This window comes from Eucyclogobius newberryi, unplaced genomic scaffold (genome assembly GCF_026437365.1).
Source record: "Eucyclogobius newberryi isolate DKJ021-1_F unplaced genomic scaffold, fEucNew1.0.hap1 SCAF_12, whole genome shotgun sequence".
Classification (NCBI taxonomy): domain Eukaryota; kingdom Metazoa; phylum Chordata; class Actinopteri; order Gobiiformes; family Gobiidae; genus Eucyclogobius; species Eucyclogobius newberryi.
In genome coordinates, this window is record NW_027315746.1 from 25528669 (window position 1) to 25548498 (window position 19830).

The following is a 19830-nucleotide window of genomic DNA, read 5'->3' on the forward strand; positions in this document are numbered from 1 at the left end:
CTTTAAAAGACTGGCTGAATCTTCCAAAATGCTTGTAGACACACACACACACACACACACACACGCACACACATTATTCTGGCTCCTTTAACTAAGCAAAATATCCTCTGCCATCTGCAGTGTTTTTTAGTCAACAGTTCAGGCTTTTACATGCCAGATGATGTCGAAACAAAATACAATGCCACATGTTTAAAAGACAAGGAGATGTAATTAGGAAGTAAGGCTAATTGTTCTGCATCTTCAGATGTGATTACACAAATGTCGATTTGAGTATATTAAAGCTTTAAAGTCTGGAAACCTGCTTGTAATTCTGCCACCAGAGTGCCAGGTTCTCTTTGCCAAATTCAGTCTTTTGATGCCATCTCTTTTTATACACAAATCAGAGTTCCTTTAAAATGACCACATTAAATACATTTCCAAGTGGTCTAATTTGATTACCTTTGTGGAGGATGCCAAAGGCCGGTCAGTGACAACCTCCATGTTCTTCCTGTAGCGAGTGGAGAGGTTCAGGATAGCGGCTGTGGCAGCGGCGGTTTGGAGACTCTCTTCTTTTTTGAATTGACTTGGTGGGCTGTGCTGGCCAGAGCTGGGTAGATGTCCTGAAGCACCAAGGAAGCCAGTGAACTGCTGAGGGGCTAAAAGACAAATCATTAGCTTTCATTAGTTCCTGATACACTACCAGCGGCAGCCCATATGTGCCAGAAAAATGGTTTACATGTAATATATCTATTGTATCTTTATACAGTTGTAACCACAGGGAAGTTTCAAACTCACATTCAGGGAAATGTGTAATTTCCTGTTCTTGGTTGCTCCCCATCAGTGGCTGTTTGCCGAAGACCTGTGCATCAAAGCTGGCATAATCAAAGCGTATTCTGCTATACTTGTCCATTTCTTTCGTTAGGCTTGTTTGCAAGGCTGCTACTGGATGAGAGAGCCTGTAGTTTAGCTGGTTCATCTCAAACTTCCTTATCAAACCAATGGCTCTGGAAGAAAACAGCAAATAATTGTGTTAATTTATATGACATAATGAGCGCGCCAAGTTTAATGAAAGAGTTAAGTGCAAACATGTTTTTTAAAAGCGTTAAATCAGGCTTTTATACACATAGTCTGGGATCTGATGTGTGGTGTAGATCCACAGCCAGGTTGCCAGACTAATTAATATAGTAGGAGTGGGCATACTGCCCATGATATATCCACCGGGAACAAAGAGTTCTGCTCTTTTATCATCTCTAATAGAGAAACTCACAGGACAAGCAGCCATTGCTTGTGTCTACGGCACTTGGAAAGCTTGAAAAAGACTTTCTGTGGGGAATGAAAACAAATCCCATATTTGTTTTTTAAATAATTGTTTTTTGGTTTACTCTGTTTAAATAAAACTTTAGGCTGAATTGAATAGAACATGCTCCATACACATGACAGCAGTGTCAGAGGAAGTGCTTACCTGGGTGAACGGTCTGGTGTTTGTCTGTTTTTCAGACTTTCTTCTTGAGGTTTGGAGACTTTGACTGCGGCGGCGATGGGGCAGCCTGACAGACTAGAGGAGGAGGAATCACATTAGTCCAGAACTGTAAGTGTATGACCAATGCAGCAAATGGCTTTGTGCTAATACCATACCTCCGGTGGGTGCTACGATTGCTGTTGACATGGCCTCTGCCTGTACATCCGGGTGTAGGGCACTTGAGGACATTCTCGTGCATGGCCAGGACTGAAAGGACAAGGAGACATCAGATGAGCTCGAAGGAACATTTCCTAGTGAGTCAGTTAAGCATAAAAGCAAACACCAGTCATTCAAAAAGTAAAGTGTTGAATACAGTTTAATTGTGATTTATGTGACTAGTGGGCACATTAAGGCCTATAAAGCGCACAATCCTACATAGACAGAAGAAAAATCCTTTTTTCACTGTAAGATACACAGAAATGTGAAACGTAAATAGCTTAGTGCAAAGAGGAGCGTAACAAGACAGCTGATTATATTCTTCAAAACAGCGCGTCGTTAAAGGTCCGCGCTGTATCCTTTAGAAACTTCCCGTCTGTACATATTCTCCAATTAGTTTGTTAGAGTTGTCTATTTATTTTTGAATACTGCGTTGGCTAGCCCTTTGATTTGCAAATACTGCCGCCAGTCTGAGAGCATGCGCCTTTTTGAAAAAAAAAAAAGTTAATTACTTTTTCTGTTCCTTTTGTAACAGTACTGTTTAATGTTGGATGTTTGTTGAGTTATATTGAAATGACTTAACAATCACCAGAGTGAAAAAGAAGTCAGTCGGCACAAAATACAACACATTAGAACAGAAAGAGTATGAGAAAGTTTAGACACTTCAATTGAAGCCAATGTATAGTAGTGTGAAGCTTTTTGCTAAGAGGATTTAGTGCTGAGCTTGATTATAAATTCAGAAAGTGACAGTTTCTGAATATAAATAAGTGAGCAAAGACATGCGCTCTGTTCTAAACAGCTTACTTTCTGGTGGGACTCGGACTTTATGGGGACATCCGGACAGACTTCTGTGATGTGGGTACAGGCCAGTCACATGACCTGTGCCGTCGCAGCCTGGAGTTGGACACTTGATGTCCCTTTTTTCAGTTCTTGGAGAATCTGAAGAGAAAATTTGTTACATATACTTAAAACAAATATTTTCTATTATTATTATTATTATTATTATTATTTATATACATATTTTTCTTTGTAGCATTTGATGGCCTAAACAAAGTAGCCATGTACATTAAACATCTTTACATTAGTTAGTAGTTTGAAAATTAATACCGGATCTTTTTTTAAATATATTTTTTAATACTTTTAAAAATGCCTTTATCTGCTATTTTAGTTAAGCTGTACAACACAGCGCATTGACTTCTTTAATACGTATCTATTGAAAGATTACATCTAGGATTACACATTTAGCTGAAGTCATTTGAAAAGGTACTTTAGGAGGATTTAAGACTTATGGTTATGGTTAAATATCCTCATAACTCCTATAAAAATATAATATTTTGAGTAGAAGCAATCCATCAGTACATTTTGTTATTGTCGTTTCAGTCTTGTTTCGTTATTACTTGTTCCCAAAAGTGATTTAGAGTTTTCAGAGGATTTGTCCTCTAATTTAATTCTTTTATTTCTTTTAGCTTATTTGAGGGCACAATTGTTGACCTTTACAGATAGATTCCGAACTACCATTTTTCAATTGGATTCTTTACCTTCAAACTGTTTTATTGTATTTTATCTAAATTACTTTGTTGTGGAGGCTAATTTTCTCCCTAACCATTGTTATTTACGTTTTGTTTTGATGGTAACAGGTTGGTCCTGTTACCTTTGCCTGTGTGGTAGCCAAGTCTCTCCAGGTCCATCATTCTTTGGTGTCGTCTCTCATTGGTCATCTGCTCTAAGAGGAAGCGGTCCATCTCTCTGTAGGCGTGGTGCAGCGCGTGTCGTTGCTCTGTCTGCAGAGCTATAGCCTGTTCTAACAGGCTGAAGTTCACCCTGCCCCCTCTCATTTCCAGAGCTCTCTCCTGCAGACCCAGTGCCCAGCCGTCCAGCCGGCTCGGCCTGTCCGCCTCTGTCTCCCCCTCACTGTCCCCCTCCTCTGTGTCTTGAGGCCTGTACAAGCCGGGCTCTTCTCTCAGCAGGCCATTTCTCCGCAAAAGCTCCTCGGACGATCTTGATGGGCTGGAGCCGTTGAGTTTGGCGGACAGAGAATAAGGGTCCCACTCAGATTCCTGCATGTCTCTGTATGGGGAATGTGGTGAAGAAGTACCACTTATCCTATCTTGATTTTGGTCTTCATTTTTAAGACGTTCATCATCTTCATCCATCACTGCCTTTTCACTCAGGTCGACCTCACATTGGGGCGAGTCGTCAGAGCGCACCTCAGACCACTCGAGCGAATCTCCATTGTGACAGCCATTTCTTAAGTTTCCATCTGGAACAACAAGACAACATCATTGCAAAATATTACTTGCATATTACATATGGCCAAACATCCCTTTAAATAAAGATGTATGTAATCTTTTGATCCTTTTAAGGATTTAGAATGTGTTACTTTCATAATTCTTGATAAAAACATGTTTTGAAAAACATTTGGGTGATTTAGACATGTCAAAAAACACAATCATAAGAAAAGGCAGATGTAGTATTCATAAGCAGTTCTTTAAATATATTTTCCAGTAAACACACCTAAACGTTGTACTTGAACATAAAACCTCTAGATGAGAAACACATTTTTGACACTGTCATAGATGAGATTATGCAAGGATTTACATGGCTGTCGAACAACCCTTATGAGTTATTAAGTACTTTCAAGAAGAAACATCTTGTCATTTGCACAAAACATAATTATTGTTTCACTAAGTCGGAATACAATCTTCACAGTAAGATTAACAATTTTATATTACACATAAAATAATATTGTTTTTTGGTAGATTAGATTTTTAGCAATACAACTTTATATACAAGACACACATATACACACACACACACACACGCACACACACGCACACACACACAAATATATATGTGTGTGTGATATATATGTTCACAATAATTCTCTCCAACATTGGTATATTCTCTATACATTGCATCTCGTATATTAATCCATAAATTCAGGTCACATGTCGAGGAAGCTTTACAGTGAAAGTCTGGCTCATGTCCTGGCGTCTGGAATGGGCAGAACAGACAAAGAGGGTTACCGTGATCCCTCAAAACGCATCCGCGGCAACACTCTATTAACACCACTGATTATGGTAAGTCTTGGTCAGTGATTAACAATGGAAGCCAAGGCTATCATCTGGATTGATTCAACAAAATCTGCCTTGATCCTTCCAAACCAGTCAAACTTATGCTCTATTAAGGCTCTTTGGACTCAAGAGATTTTTACTTTTTGTGGGCTGGAGCTATTGGCCTCTATCCTCTTATGGTAAATAGCTGTTGTTAACAAAAGTAGGATCCAGCAGCTCTAAAGGACACAGAGATGGATTGTGAGCATTAGATTAAGTGATTTGCAGACAAACCACCGAACACTACTTTGACTAAAATATGTTGAATATTATTGGTTATCTTTTTTGTTTGTTTTTTTCAATCAGCCAAGTAAATTAGTGGGGAAAAAATTATTATGTTGCGACATCAGTAAAATACACCACAACATGACTAAAACTTGCCTGATGAAGTAAGAATATAAGCACTGAAATATTAAGTTTGCATGTAACATCGGTGTTTATTTTTGTTGTAAAAATATAAAAGGAAGTCTAAAGAATAGTGCTGAATGACAAATGACAAAAAGCCAGTTACAAATATTTACATTTATGAGCCCAGCAACAAGGGTTTTGTCTCTGGTCCAGATGGACTGCAGGCCTGACACCGCCGTGTACAGTCAGACTAACACACAGGCATATACTACATGCACACACAAGTGTAGTGAAAAGAGGAACGAGACGCAGGAGAGAAAAAAACTTGGATCCCTGCGGTGGTCTGCATGTTGGAACAGGTGAACAGTTTGTACTCCAGAATAGCCATTACCAGCACTCTGCAGCAGGCCTGGAGTTGGCTGGAGTTGAACACAGTGTGGCTCGACCAAACGAGAGGCTTATTTTTCTCCCTTTTTGTTAAAATGCCGATATGACTAGCTCCCCACCCGCTAAATCCTTACTGCCACCAGCCCACTTTCCCAATTGTTGGTGTTTTTACAGAAAATAACTCCCGCATCTGACAATGGCAGCAAATTGTTTGGAAAATGTTTAGCAATATCTGTGCTCATTTGACACTCCTCAGACTTTGTAAATACTGTTTTGTTTCAAAGCTGGTTTACAGAATTGTGTGAGCCTGAAGATATTCAGCCTATGTTGGGTGACAAAAATAAAAAATATTGGATGTATTACAACAAAAGAAAAGTAAATTATTTAGGTAATTGTAATGTAATATGAATAGACAAAACAAATAAATTCCATTTTGTACAAATCCACACAATTCAGTAAGCTGGACCATTTAACTACACACATGTGTACTATAATGAGCAGTAGACATTATGCCTAATTATGTATTAGACTGTGTTAGAGGGGCTAACAAAAGCTTTTGAAAGGGACAATTACGTTTGTTGCTTAGTTACATCGTTAAAAATATACCAAATCAGAGCAGATTATAGTGGGGTGAGAATGCACATGCACCCAGTAGCAGTGTTATCAAAATACACTAAATTTAATTCATGAAAAATGTATGTAAGAAATCAATACAAATGTACACATGTTTAATTAACCATAAATAAAAGAACCTTCTATAAACAAAAGCTTCATCTGGAATTGTTGGTTCATTTGATTTTGAAAAGGTAAGAAAAATTGTTGAAACAATTAATTAAAATAAACCGCCTCTGTTTAGCATTGTATGGATTCAATCGCTCTGGACTGGCAATTGAAAAGGGACAGATGAGGGGTCTAATAATCTGGCCTCATCAAAACAGGTTTGAACAACGCCAAAAATATCACGGTGGATCAGCTGTCAAAACTTCAATTTGCCGACGCGAGACACAACTAATGCAGACCCAGCAGTGTAGTCTTTCACTTCCACTGCACAATGACTGTGGCTGCTGGCTGATGGCAGAGGGAGGGAAATATGAATGCAACAGATGGGATTTTAAAATTCAGCGTCAATTGTTCATCAAAACAGACAAAACAACAGGACATCTGTTTACCTGCTGGAGTGTCAGTGTTCCTCAGCTCGTCTTTGTCCCGTGGTGCTGCCAGGTCCTCGCGCTCCTCTTCACAAGCCTCACTGGGGCTGTAGTGGCGAGGCTTCATCAGCAGGGACTTTCTCTTGTTGACGGGGGCACCCTGCACCCCTTCCTGAGCACTCCTCTTTCGAGCTGCTGGTCCATATGGGCTGCAGAGGGTAGAGGAGAGCGGGCAGAAAGTGCAACCGGGTCAAACTAAAGTGTCACTGGCTCTTTCTCGTGAAAGAAAGTTATAACATTTGCCTGTATAAACACATAAACATATTTTACCTTTGATTCTCAGAGGTGCTCTCCAATAGGCCTGGCAAAAGAAGAAACACAAATATTTGAATTGGAAAAAATGAAAGCAAATATAAAATGTTGAGCTTTTATACTTTCTATTGTTTAAGTTTGAGTTATATAAACATTATGGAAGACCTACAATTCAAATAGCCTGCCCGAGGAAATTCAACAATTGAATGAACTTGAATGAATAAACATATGTGGAAAAAATACAACAAACACCACTACAAAAAAGAAGAAACGAGGTAGATAATGCTTGGGTGTAACAGCTTATTCTTCATTTAGAATTTATTGTGTTGAAGTATAATAACTGCAAGGTCAATGAAGTGCTCTTATTATTGATACAAAAACATTCTGCTCCCTCATTCACTGGGAGCTTATTCTTTGATGGTAATATGATCCAAAAGGCTAAATCAATTTTCTCAATAGGTCTGTGCAAATCTCATTCACAAGTTCGGCCCTACTCCCATGAAGCAGTGAAGCACCAATAATCATAGTTTGTGTGATTTTCTCCCTATGCAGTAATTTGCCTGTGTGAGCAGACTAGGCCTGCATGGGGGACCCTTGCACACTTGCATAATGACAGACCCCGTATTGAGGTTTTTCAATCATACACTACCTATCTACACTGCTTAGATATTTCAAGTGTAATATTTCAACCTGTACTTACCTATGTTATTTGTACATGTGTTCAGAGTCTGCTCCTCATTGTCAGAAGAATCCATCTGGAAGAAAAAAATAAATAAATATAAAGATTATTATTATTATTATTATTATTATTATTTTAAATCAACCATATACATACTACTTTTCTTCAGACATATCAATATCTGTATCATATTCACGCTCATATTATATTTTAAGTGCATAAGCATATATTTAATGTGATTTCCCCCCCCCCCCTTACATTCACAATATAATTTTTTTTTTATTCCAGTTTAGGTTGGAAATAGATAATATGTTGTCAACATTATTATTTGATGCCATGGTGTCCTTCCAGTAAATAGTAGAAGCAAAACACCTTTGAGCACCACAATTTTTTGGTCCAATAACCCCGAAATTTGTTATATGTCAACATTACAAAGAGCTACTAAAAATCCAGTAATATGTAAACACATGGAGTATTATGTTTGGAAAAAAGTTTCAAAGGTGAGTGAAAACGTAATGACACTAAATAATGGTAGCAAAGTACTAACATCACCTCTGTGTGTGTTTAGACTAAAATAGTTGCTAAAATCCATCCACTCTCACTGGCTGTTGCTTGTGGCTCCCAAATAAAACCTATTAAACATAATTATTCCAGGCTGATGGTGGCGTATAGTGGTCACAGGCCAGTGAAATCTGTGAGTCATAGGATATGCTGTTACTTTTCCCTGGTAATGGGAAACATGACTCCTCTCTCTCGTTTGCTGTTGTGATTGAAGGCACTGACCTGTCATACATTTATAATAGGGGAGCAGGTGTGGCAGTGATGGACCTTAATTTCCTTTAATAAACCTTTTATGTGGCACACTCTTAATGCCACGCCGGGCCCTCAGAGGTCCTGCTCATAATAGGTTCATTACTTTTGATTACTACAGCCTATTGAGACAAACAACTCCCAAACACTATAGATTACAATCGGTACAAACCAATGTACCTCATTAGTTTTGAACACTTTTCTTTTTCCTCTTTCTTTTTTTATGGTATGGTGTGTTTTTTAGGCAGAATGTTGTTTTGACGTCAAACAACCAGTGACTGCAACATGGACATTAATCAAAGTTCAAATGATGTTATCGCTGTTGCTAAATATCAACATTGACTCACACGGAATTATTACCAAGACTTTTTTCTATTTGACATTTCAAACGCTCAAACACTTTTAAACTCTTTGCCACTCAAGTCAAATAAACAATTGCATCCAGTGAACAATTGTCTAATATTTTACTATGATAATGTTTTGAATCTGTTTTAAACAGACAAAAGACACCAAGGCCTAGCAGGTCGCCTGGCATAGCAACATGCACAAACATGTGACGCATAGTATTTACAAAGGAAGAACAAATAGACACATCTAGAGTCGAGTCACAAGGGGGTATTTCTGTAGCAGTAGCATTTACTCCATTACAGCTACTACAACCCTATACTTTACTCTTACACATTATGCTTCTAAAGAACAAAGGTTTTTTTATGTACTGTATTTTTGTTTCTCTGGTATGTATCTATATATTACTTATTATTTTATTATTTTACAAACCGATACAAAATATATCTTTCTGGTTATTATGCTACAAAAACTTGACTTGAAAATGGCAATAGAAAAGAGAAATAAGCTGAAAACCAGAGGCAATAATCTATTTAGAGTAAGCAAGCAACACATTTAAAAGCATGTATTATCTTCACGCCACCCACAGCTTTGCATAAGTCAAACCAATCTCAGTTTATGATCGGTCAAAGAAGCAGAAACACTACATCACTTAGCATGCTACTTATCCAAAACACTGTTACACAATCGTTTATCCTCAGAGAATCCTTACAGTAGTCCTATAGTTTTGAACTTTATGTAAAGCCTTGTGGTGACTGTTTACCTTCGGCTGTAGTTTCTCTAGCTCTCTGTCGGATGAGACGCCAGATCCCCCCTGTTCACGCTGGTTGATGCTTACACACTTTGGGTTTCCGGAGAGGTGCTCATGCAGTTTATTTTCTGGAGGAAAAAGAAGTTATTTTAAAAACATTGAAAAAGTATGTTTTAACATACATCTCCATACATCATTTTTCCTTAGCCATTTGATTGAGGAACCAGGGGATATAACATGATAACATTTTAGACCTATGTTATTACAACTTTTACAATTAAATTTTATTACTGCACATCAATCGTTTGAACCAAGTCACACGTTTTATCAAAAAATACACATTATCTATTTTAGGCCCCCCTATACTTTTGTCTGGTACTATATATCTATAAATATTTTTGTTTAAACTCTTGATGCTTAGTCAAATTGAGTTGACACTGTAAATGCATCGATTTGAGAGATAAAAGGGAAAAAAGATCCTTAGTCAGAATAGGTCACATAATGTAAATTGATTGCTTGACAGAGATTAAATTGCTTGCTTCTAATTAATACAGAACATCTAAAAGACAAACAAGGCCAGAGACAATGACTACATTAAGCCTCTTCACTTCATAGATATTATTATGGAATTACATATTTCTGTTTGCTTTGAAAAACAACATAATCTTAATTATAGCGCACAGTAGTTTTTCCCCCTGAAAAGCAAAACTAGGGGGGAAAGAGGAGGGGCACGGGGGGGGAGTTGTAGTAGGGAGGGCATTCACTCATTTCGATTAGCATATGAAAAAAGACTACTATTTGAGCTGGTTCGTCATCTGCTGAATCATATTTATGCATCTCCCCCTCCTCTTACGCACTAGTCCAAGACAAATAAGACTCTTTCGCCTCTTTCGTCTAGAGGGGAGATGTCTCTTGGGGAAGAAAAGCCTGACGTTGTGGCTCCATGAGATTTTAGTGTTAATCTGGCTGCTAGCTGTCCTTGAGCAAGCTCCGGTTTCCCCCTTAACCCCATCTGCTAGCATTCCCACCACAGTGCGCAGAGAATGGGCTGCCACTAAGGGGAGGGGTGGCCGCCTTCCCTAGTCCGGCAATCATGAATAACCATCGTCTAGTCACTATTATCACAAGGCTGGGTGCAGCAGAGATAAAAAGGGGAAAGAATATGTGTAAAATACCCTTCAGATAGAGCCACTCTGACTTGTAAGTGACGGCGGAGTTGTTATTATTTCTGGTAATAATGCCTTATTAATACAGTGCAGCTGCCTTGGATATTCATCACTGACCTTGAGGCTTTGTGTCCCCGAGTTGCCCGCTTATCCGTGCACTTGGGACGCTCCCGTGTAATTAACATAGACATAAACTCTCTCTGATACCTCATCTTCAAACCAATAAAGCAAGTCTGCCAGTAAGCAAAGTAAGTATTCTGGAGAGCATAAAATTAATTACATTATTTACATTTCCTTTTAGATAGGAGGGTAAAGGTGGTGGCGGTGGTGGAGGGGGTGGGGGTCCAGGCGAGATGATAGAGGCAAATGAGATTACACAAAATAAGATTTGAAAATGTCAGAGCTGCACACTCCAACCAACCAACTGTTATGATTAGATTACTCTTTTAATATAATTACCGTCTAAGGCTGTGTGTGGAAACAATGCGTACATAAAAACGCACTGATTTGCCATTCTTTTCCGAGCAAGCCGCTCTCTCTTAACCTTTCTTCAACAGTATCATTTTGAATTATAGGAAACGCATGGGTGCTTCGTGCAAGGTCACTGTCTGGTGTGTGTGTTGTATACTCGGCCCCCACCCATCCCGGACGCCCCCACTCGTCCGCCCCTTCTCTTGTTGTTGTTTTTTTTCCCTCCTCCTTCCAGAAGCGCACAGAGAGAAGGGGTTAAAACTGGAATGGATTTAATTATGGAATGAATGGAATTATAATGCGCCTGCAGCAAGTTTTCCTCCTTATTTATTAAAGCAGCTGATGGGCCAGGTTTGATGAGCCACTTCTGGCATAATTGAGTCATCACACAAAGAGGGTTCCTCGCATTCAGAGTGGTTTTATCAGCAGCAAACAGACCTGATTACTGGCAATTACACTCTGATCTAGGGGAAGGAGAAAAAAAGGGTAAATGTGCGGGGTAACTTCTGTGTTTATAGTTTACCCCGGGAATAATTTTCACATCAATTTTACATGCTAAGTGTTTTCTGTTTATGTATAATAAAAAGCAAACAGCCAGAGATAGCACCTTTGACTTTCATATCGCCTTGTAATGAAGGATATAGAAAGAGATCGAAATTTAGCCTATGGGGAAGTTTGCAGAATAAGCGTTGCAAGAAAAAAGAAAAAAGAAAAAAGCTAGATGTTGCAGCGAAAGGTGAGCTGGCAGAAACATACCTGCTTTTCTGTTAAAAAGTAGAAGGAAGATTGCTTTTGCCAAATGTTATTGAGATGCAAATGGATCCATGGTGAGCTAGACTCGCATTAAAATTAACTCAACAAAGTATTTCGATAAACAACTTTTCTTTCTCTGTTTTTGGGGAGTTTTTGTTAGTTTGCCAGGGAACCATCAAAAGCCTAAATTCCAGCTGGACCCAACTAAAATAGCTTTATTTCAGGAATTTGGAGGGAGCAGACGGAACTTTTTTTATCTGAAATTTTATCCATAGAGATTTCTAAGTTTGCCATCATAAGAACTGTTCACTAAAGTTAGATAATCGTTTTCTATATTAAGTAATGAGTCTCTTTCTAAGAATTATTTTTAATGCCAAATCCCAGTAAATGCCTGCCTTTAAATGGCGCAAATAGTTTGTTCACTCATACCATATGTTGTTATAAATATGGAGGAACGATGTATACAATGTCTGCTATGAGAAAAACTATGCATTTTCTGAGCATTCCTCCATCTGACAGTGGATCTGGTTTCACGCAGAGAGAGTCAAAAATCTTGAAGTCAACTGCGATTTCAGATATAACAGCCTCACAGCTACCCTGACGGCCAAGCAAAGTGTTTGTGCCTTTTGCCAAAGAGTACTCTTATAGAGGAGCCGTATTGGCATCGTATCACTTCTCCAAGACAGAGATGCTTCAATAAAAGAACACAGCTCACTGAATTCTTAACAGACAATTAGGAGCCTGGCTAGCCGCTCCCGCTTCAATGATTTGTTATGATGGCATAACTACAGGGGAAACTTGTTGTTGGAGGGAGTTCGCAAGAGTCCCATAAAACAGTCAGATGGTGACACCTTTGCCGAGGTGATTTATGAATCTTGTCATTGTGTTCCAAAGTCATCCCAAAGCCGTCCCTCTAAATTGAGTTCATCTGGAGCTAGACCACTCACACGCACCAAGTCCAGATTGTTTCTTCTAACATCAAAGGGACAATTTCGGTTTTTGACCAAATTTCTGGTGCTTTTAGTTCCTTTATCAAATGAAAGGCAGTCTGGATGCTTGCTATTTTATTCACAAATTTCAACCCAATTACGATCACCAAAATATTGAGATAAATAAAATTAGCATTGACTCTGACCGCACTATGCTTCAGTAGCATAACAAATGGAGTGGCAGACAATTCATGCTTTGGCCATGCATAAAGTGTTAGCTAGAAATTTTGAATGGTGTGGCGAAAATGCTTTCCCAAACCTGTCTAATTTAGGGACAGGTGTTTGGGGGGGAAAGAAGTTCTAGCCTTGGTGCAACAATGAGCAATGTAATCCTGCTTATTGTTCCAACCCAAGGAGAGGCCTTTTCATGGAAGAGGTTGGTTGAATGCAACCAGGTGGTCTGCAATTTGGAGAAACGTAGTAACCGTTCCAGATAATCCCCCTCCCGCACTGGCACAAAAGGCAGGTCTCCGGTGCGGCTCCGAGGGGCTCTCCGGGGCAAAGGCAAAAGTTGATGGCGAGCACACAGCGTCTGAAAGGAGTAGGGGGCTCGAGCAGTGATTCCTAATCAGATTGCGCCGAAGTGAACAGCCCGCATGGCAGCTGTAGTTTTCCCAGGGTTAATTACCTTTCACTGCTCTCTCTAAATGAGTCAGCTGTTCCTGTCATTAAACAAGTCCACTCTATCTCCTGTGTCCTCCACATGCACACGTTCACAGAGAAGCACACCTTTGTTTCATTGTTTACACGTGCGTTCAGATTAGTACGGACCATCAAAATAGTCATTATAACCTTTAGTGTAAGTTAGCAGTTATCGTTCAAGCATGAATGTGAAATAGCCTTGAAATAAAAAGTAGACAAATAAATGCACCGAAGAATAAGTCATTAAAAAAAATAAGCGGCACATACAAAATATATTTTTACAACTATATTATATTTTTTGGATTGAACCTTTTTGTGCGAATTAATGAAAGGTTTCTGAAAGTGTAAAGACATATTGATAAAGTGCTAATAAAACACAGAATATCCTATAAAACACCTGCTCCAACAAATGGCGTACAGAGACGTCCATCTAAATGACAATCTCTCTTAATTTGGATGTAAACAGCCTTAATGGCGTCTATATAAAAATACACATATGCGGGAACATAGGCATGAGCACGTACACAAATATGGATACGCATTCGTGGGTCCAGCTCGGATGTATTTGTCTTGTCATCGATTTTGAACAATCTGTCTGCTTACCGAGCTCAGTGGCTCAGGATGCAGAGAGGGAGTTTAAGTGATTTTTGCCACTGTATGGTGAAATCCCTCGGCCACCTGGATTACAAACTCTAGTCCTTTAACTCATGCCAGTATGAATCCGTGTTAACTCGGATTTACCTCTGGCATATGAATTCTCAATCTGCGTAAGCTTTGTTTGGAAGGACTCGAACATAAGTATTGTTTGCGGTAAGGATGCCCGCAGTTTAAGTCCTGTTTGAGGCAAAAGAAGCTGCTTCAAAGTCACTTATTAGACTCACTGGAACCAAGGTGCGTTCTAATTCTATTGAGAGAAAAGAGACCCCCGTCCACAGCCAGGTGGAAGTGCTCTGTGAAAGCAACGTAACCATGGCGACGCATATAAACTCTGTGGTCAAGAGTTTAATCAGATTCCTTACACCAAGATTTTCGCTTTGCTTATTGTCAGATGAACATTATTTGCTCAGTTGTTCAAACAAACGGCCCCGTCTGCTTCCAAAGCTAGTGATCATGATAAAATAAAATATGGCACAAGCAGCCTGGAGGATCTAAATTAAGCATTAGCCAATATCCATACAATCTCTCTCACACACACACTTCTGCGCTAGTCAAGTTAAGCCAGTCTATTTTGTTCTTAAAAGGTTAGCAGGGCTGGTTTGTGAGTTTGATCCGTGCCTGCCAAATCAGCAGATGGTCCATGAATATGATTATATGCACCAATAAAAGGAGTAATCTTTAACAAAATGTAAATTTGACTTAAGTCCAAGGTTTAATATACGCAATGGACTTTAACCCACTTTCCAGCCTGACACTGGCGCATGATAAGCTAATGCACTCACAAATTCTGTAGTACTGCAACCCCTGTGTACTCCAATTCAAATAGATGAAAAAGGTCGGGAGGAAAGAAGTGGCTATAAGTGTGCTGTGGAGAAGCCAAATCCATTCACTTTGGAGAGAGTAAACATCCCAGCAATCAATATGAACTAAGTATCTCTGCTTAACAATATGCTTTCTAGTACCTCTAATATTTGTCTGTTCTTTTTAGATAAATTCCACTCGCAGGATCAGCAACAATATAAAGCAGGTATTCTAAAAAAAACCTCCTTGAAGTCCTTGAGCAAATATTAAGTTCAAGTGCAAGACCGAAAAGTAGCAGCGCAAAAAGTTTTGGATTCAGCACCACGCATCTCGACTGCACTAGTGACCTATCTCTCCATGCTTACGGCAAATCATCAAACAGACACCAGCTAGCGCCTCTCCGCTAACATGTCCGTCAGGGCAGAACCGCCGGCTCCACTTACCATGCCCTTATTAGCCTTTGTTTTGCATCTCATGGTGACATCGGGGAGGAGACGGAGCAGAAGGATATCGAGGTGGCGTCCGAGCTAGTCCAAAGCCTCGCTGCTCATTCAGAGTGTGTGTGTGTATAAGCAGGGACACTCTAATTTTCACCCGAAACGCTCAGCTTTTTTTTTAGCCTTTGTGTCATTCACTTAACAACCAATCTCATTAGCTGCTGAGCTACAATGGGCTGAATTATTTTCTGTATAAATACATCACATGGTGAACCTCAAGGTAAGATCTCTGAAGGTCTTATTTAATTACAACAAAAACTGAAATTAAAAATAAAAGAATCAATTGCCAATGAGATGTACATGTGACTTGTATAAGGACTCAAATAAAATACCCATTAAGAAGGGTTTTAATTGAGAAATGAGATTTATATTCCTTGGGGGGTGCAATAAAGAGAGTGCAAACGCGCAATTATAGAGTGTCATTAATATATACATGTAGCCTTGACTTGATCATGATACTGTATGTAATTGGTAATTTGAGATTGAATAGGCTTCGTTCCAAATGAGACAAACTTTGAAAGTGAGTTATTAGTGCTTATACAAGAAATAATTTTTATATGTGATTGAAGATTTGCTCATTATCTCACAGCGGTGAGTCCCTGTAAATTGTAGCTATTGTAAGCACTTGAAGTCATGACAGCTGTCTATAAGCATCAGGGACATGTCTATTGGCCAACTTGACCCTTGTTAGAAAAACAAAACAAATAGAAAAAGGAGAATAGTGCAGCTTGGGACTAGCGAGCCGGGTCACTGGAGATTTTCCAGACAAACGCGGCTCGGGGGAGGGGAGGGGTAGAAGGGGGAAAGAATAAAAAGGACAGGCTCAGAATCTCATTTTAACAGACCGCACACAATCTGGGCTCCCACAGAACTATCTCTGCCTGACCGCTTTCTATTTAGCCCTTATCAGTGTTTACCAACCGCTAGTTTTCTTTCATTCATACTGTGAGGCAGTTCTCTTACTATCAGTCAACAGCTGACACCGTGGAACAGCCTCAAAGGCAAGAGGAAGGGATCAAAACTAAACCAAAGCTGTTTAAACAATACAACAGAGGAAATAAATTCATAAATCCTAATTCTTCCCAACCCACAAGGGTATAAGCAGATCCTTTATAGTTAGGCCAGCAAACAGAAGCGTAGCCAATGAGGTACACAGCAATCAAGGTAAATTCAGAAATATATTTAGAAAAAAGAAAGGTGGGAAAAAAATCCCATGTTATATTAATTGGGAGCGTTTCATAGTCGTGCCCTGTCAAGCTTACGTTACAGATTTAATAAAAGGCTTTTCAGAGAGGTTTTATGCTTAGCAAAATCCTACCTGAACATGTTTAAATCAAGCGAGAAATTAGAGATAATATACACATTTTTATATTAATTTATGTCATTTTTTGAATTTTGTATTTTGTGCTTTACTCAGTACTTATTGAATTTAAATATATTTTCAGTTAAGACATTTCACATGTGTGAAATACAGTTGTTCTATTTTTTTTTTTGTATTTATTATATTTTTGAATTTTGCAATTACAATGAAAAGGAATATTTATCAATTGCTACATAAAACATTGAATTGTTTAAGTTGAATTTGCATGAAATAAAGTGTAAAATCTGTGCCTGCAAAAATAATTATAATTTCTATGTTACACATAGTTTACCAGCACTTGTTTTATAGATTTTCGTTAATGATAAATGGACATTTTTACATATATAGTACATATTTCTCCTCTTACTGTAAAATATTTTTTATTCTGAAAAACACTACATTACACGCTGTTGCTTTAAAAAGAGATTATTTTATTTATTTTTTTGCTGTTCAAAAGTTAAGTAATTAATTACATTTATCCTTTGCCAGCTGTTTGACGGCAGATGGATAATTTGTGAAACCTTGCTGAATTAAATCCACATAATTCATTAACTAACTTTGCGTGGAGATGAAACAGGTAAAATAATCAGTGTTATTTTGTCTAAATTAAAGGGTTTAAGATAAATAGAAGTAAAATAGTAACGTAACTTAATTTGTGTTTTATCAGTCTAAACTCTGAACAGAGCGGCTAAGATTTTACAGCCTGTTATTTTTTCCGCTGTACTGGGCAGCAGTACCATGGACAGTTCCCAGGGCCAGGTTACATTTATGTGTTGTGTAGCAACTAACATCCCTTTGAACAGGAGGGCGGGGGTGGGGACGAACAAGAAATAATGTCTCTTACTTATCACTGCTCCAGCACACAGCCCTTAATGTAGAGACTGCTGCTTCTGTCGCTTAAACAAAGTCTAGCACTGCAACTTTACAGCGGCCAACATGCTCCTTATGTGTCTCAGAAAAGAGGAAAGGTTTGAGTTAGAGGTTGTTATATAAGGCTCAACACATACCTTTTATCACTAAGTTCTAAACTTTTTAGACTATTCTTTCTGATGCCTTTCCCACAAAGGAATAAACAATCTGAAAAGCATTACTTTAAATTAAACCAGATGAAAGAAAATAAACATTAACTATTCTCAATTAATAAAAATACACAGAAAGGAAACACATGAAAAGTGACTTGACACCTATAACGGCAATGTCTATAGCTTACTTTTCTAGTTTCTTCGCCAATCCTATAGTGTAATCCCTAGAAAGATTTTGATGATTTAGTGTCAGTTAGTGGTTAAAGAACTTTTTCCATCCTGCGTCTGAGCGCTTAAATCATTAGTTGCTTTGGAAACCACTTTTGACCTTACGCTTCTGCCCCTATATCATGTGTTCAAAGTTAAGCTTCCCCCCAAAACGAGAACAGTCTACAGTCCGTCTATTGTATTAGAATTTTGAGATTTTCACACTATATTGTTTCACCCCATGAAAGAGTAAAACTAAATAAATAACTGTAACGCCTGATATTTTGATATTTTCTAGCTCAACATTTCTAGTTAACTTTTTACAGAAAGTTCAATCAGAAAGCAATAAAAGACTTGTGCGACTGTTCAAATATTACTGGAACAGCGAGTCATAGTTTAAGTGCATTAGGCTCCGTGCACTTGTATGTACAGCTGTCACTGTCAAACCCACAGGCAACCTGACAACGCTTTGTCTCAGCACACAATGCAAACATGTGTTCTTCTAAGACAAGCTTAGACTGCACACAAATGCTGCAAATTTAATCTAGGTAGGCAGTGTCTCATGCTATCTGGATGATCAAAAATAGGTCATGCCTTTCACAAAACATTTTGAGCCTTTTAATCTCTTTTCAAGCTGTCTGGAACCTGGACAGAAGCTACAATCGCTACCCAGCAAACAGTTGAAAAACTGTAACGTAATAAATAAAGTACATAATAAATGTTGTCATATGTTTGCTTAATCTCAGTTAAAATCTTGTCTCAACTTTCACATCAAAGAAATCTTCTGTTAAATTAAACTTTTTACTACTTCACAATTTCAGCTCTTGTTTTGTAGCGTTAGGACATGGCCGCATCTAGTAGCATTAGCTGAAAGCCTTGTCATTCACGCGCGCGACACAGAGTATCAGTGGCGATAAACGCTGACCAAACTGACAGTGTATTAAATAAAAAGAACTTTGACACCAACCTAGTGCTGTGATCCAAAAGTTTGATTTTCCCCCAGTCGCTTGATAGCTGAGCTGGTGCTGTGGCTTTGAAAGGTAGTCCCCAGGAATATGACATACTGTGCCTTTGACAGCCTCGAGATAAGCACCTGCGTTCGGGTCCCTTTTTACGTCACACCTCCCCATTCACAGCCCTTCAACATGATGCACATTTGCACATCAACAGCCACCAACCCCCTCCTCGCTCCACTCCCACATCCGTAAAACACACAAACAGGCACACAAGGAGGCAGATGCGCACACTAGCCTGTACTCTGCTGCGCGTACACTTGTGCACTCTCCCTTGTGCACGCGCCACAGATTTGTGTAGTGGAGATACAGAATACATACGACCACAAATTACTGATTACAGATTTTTATTCTGCTTTTTTTTCAAGCTTATATGAATGATTATTTTGTGTATTACATAAAAACAAACTTTCACTTGCTTTGTCATAAGACCGGGGCATATGCCCTCCCAAGCTCCTCATACATCACTCATCATGCAAATGAGAGGGAATGTCACTCCTCAGCAGCAGATGGCCAGGGATGATAACAATGGCTCAACAGACCAGTTTCAATGTCTGCGACTTTATCGCTACGGCAACAACAAAAATAGACGATATGAAATCCTTGTCTGTTAATTTGATTTTGAATGTTTACCTGTCAGTCTGCTTTATTTCTCCTGTAAAAGCCAATTCTGTCACAGCAAGCCTGGCTATCAGTAAAAACCAG

At 38.8% G+C, this 19830-nt stretch overlaps 1 protein-coding gene across 9 annotated transcripts in view; it reads right to left on the reverse strand.

The window, feature by feature from the left end:
• st18 (ST18 C2H2C-type zinc finger transcription factor) overlaps positions 1-19830 on the reverse strand; it is a 39537-nt gene that overhangs the window by 9036 nt on the left and 10671 nt on the right. For 7 of the 9 annotated variants that reach the window (XM_072441684.1, XM_072441683.1, XM_072441682.1 and 4 more), the window contains exons 3-12: positions 9560-9675; positions 7663-7717; positions 6981-7011; positions 6672-6859; positions 3306-3914; positions 2459-2593; positions 1615-1705; positions 1442-1534; positions 775-983; positions 439-635 (exon numbers count right to left, since the gene is read on the reverse strand). In XM_072441684.1, coding sequence (XP_072297785.1) covers positions 439-635; positions 775-983; positions 1442-1534; positions 1615-1705; positions 2459-2593; positions 3306-3914; positions 6672-6859; positions 6981-7011; positions 7663-7717 — 1608 coding nt within the window. In that variant the 5' untranslated portion in view covers positions 9560-9675. Of the gene's footprint in view, positions 1-438; positions 636-774; positions 984-1441; positions 1535-1614; positions 1706-2458; positions 2594-3305; positions 3915-6671; positions 6860-6980; positions 7012-7662; positions 7718-9559; positions 9676-15469; positions 15580-19079; positions 19346-19830 lie in introns of those variants that run through there. The other 2 variants (XM_072441681.1, XM_072441685.1) reach the window with 2 other exon arrangements.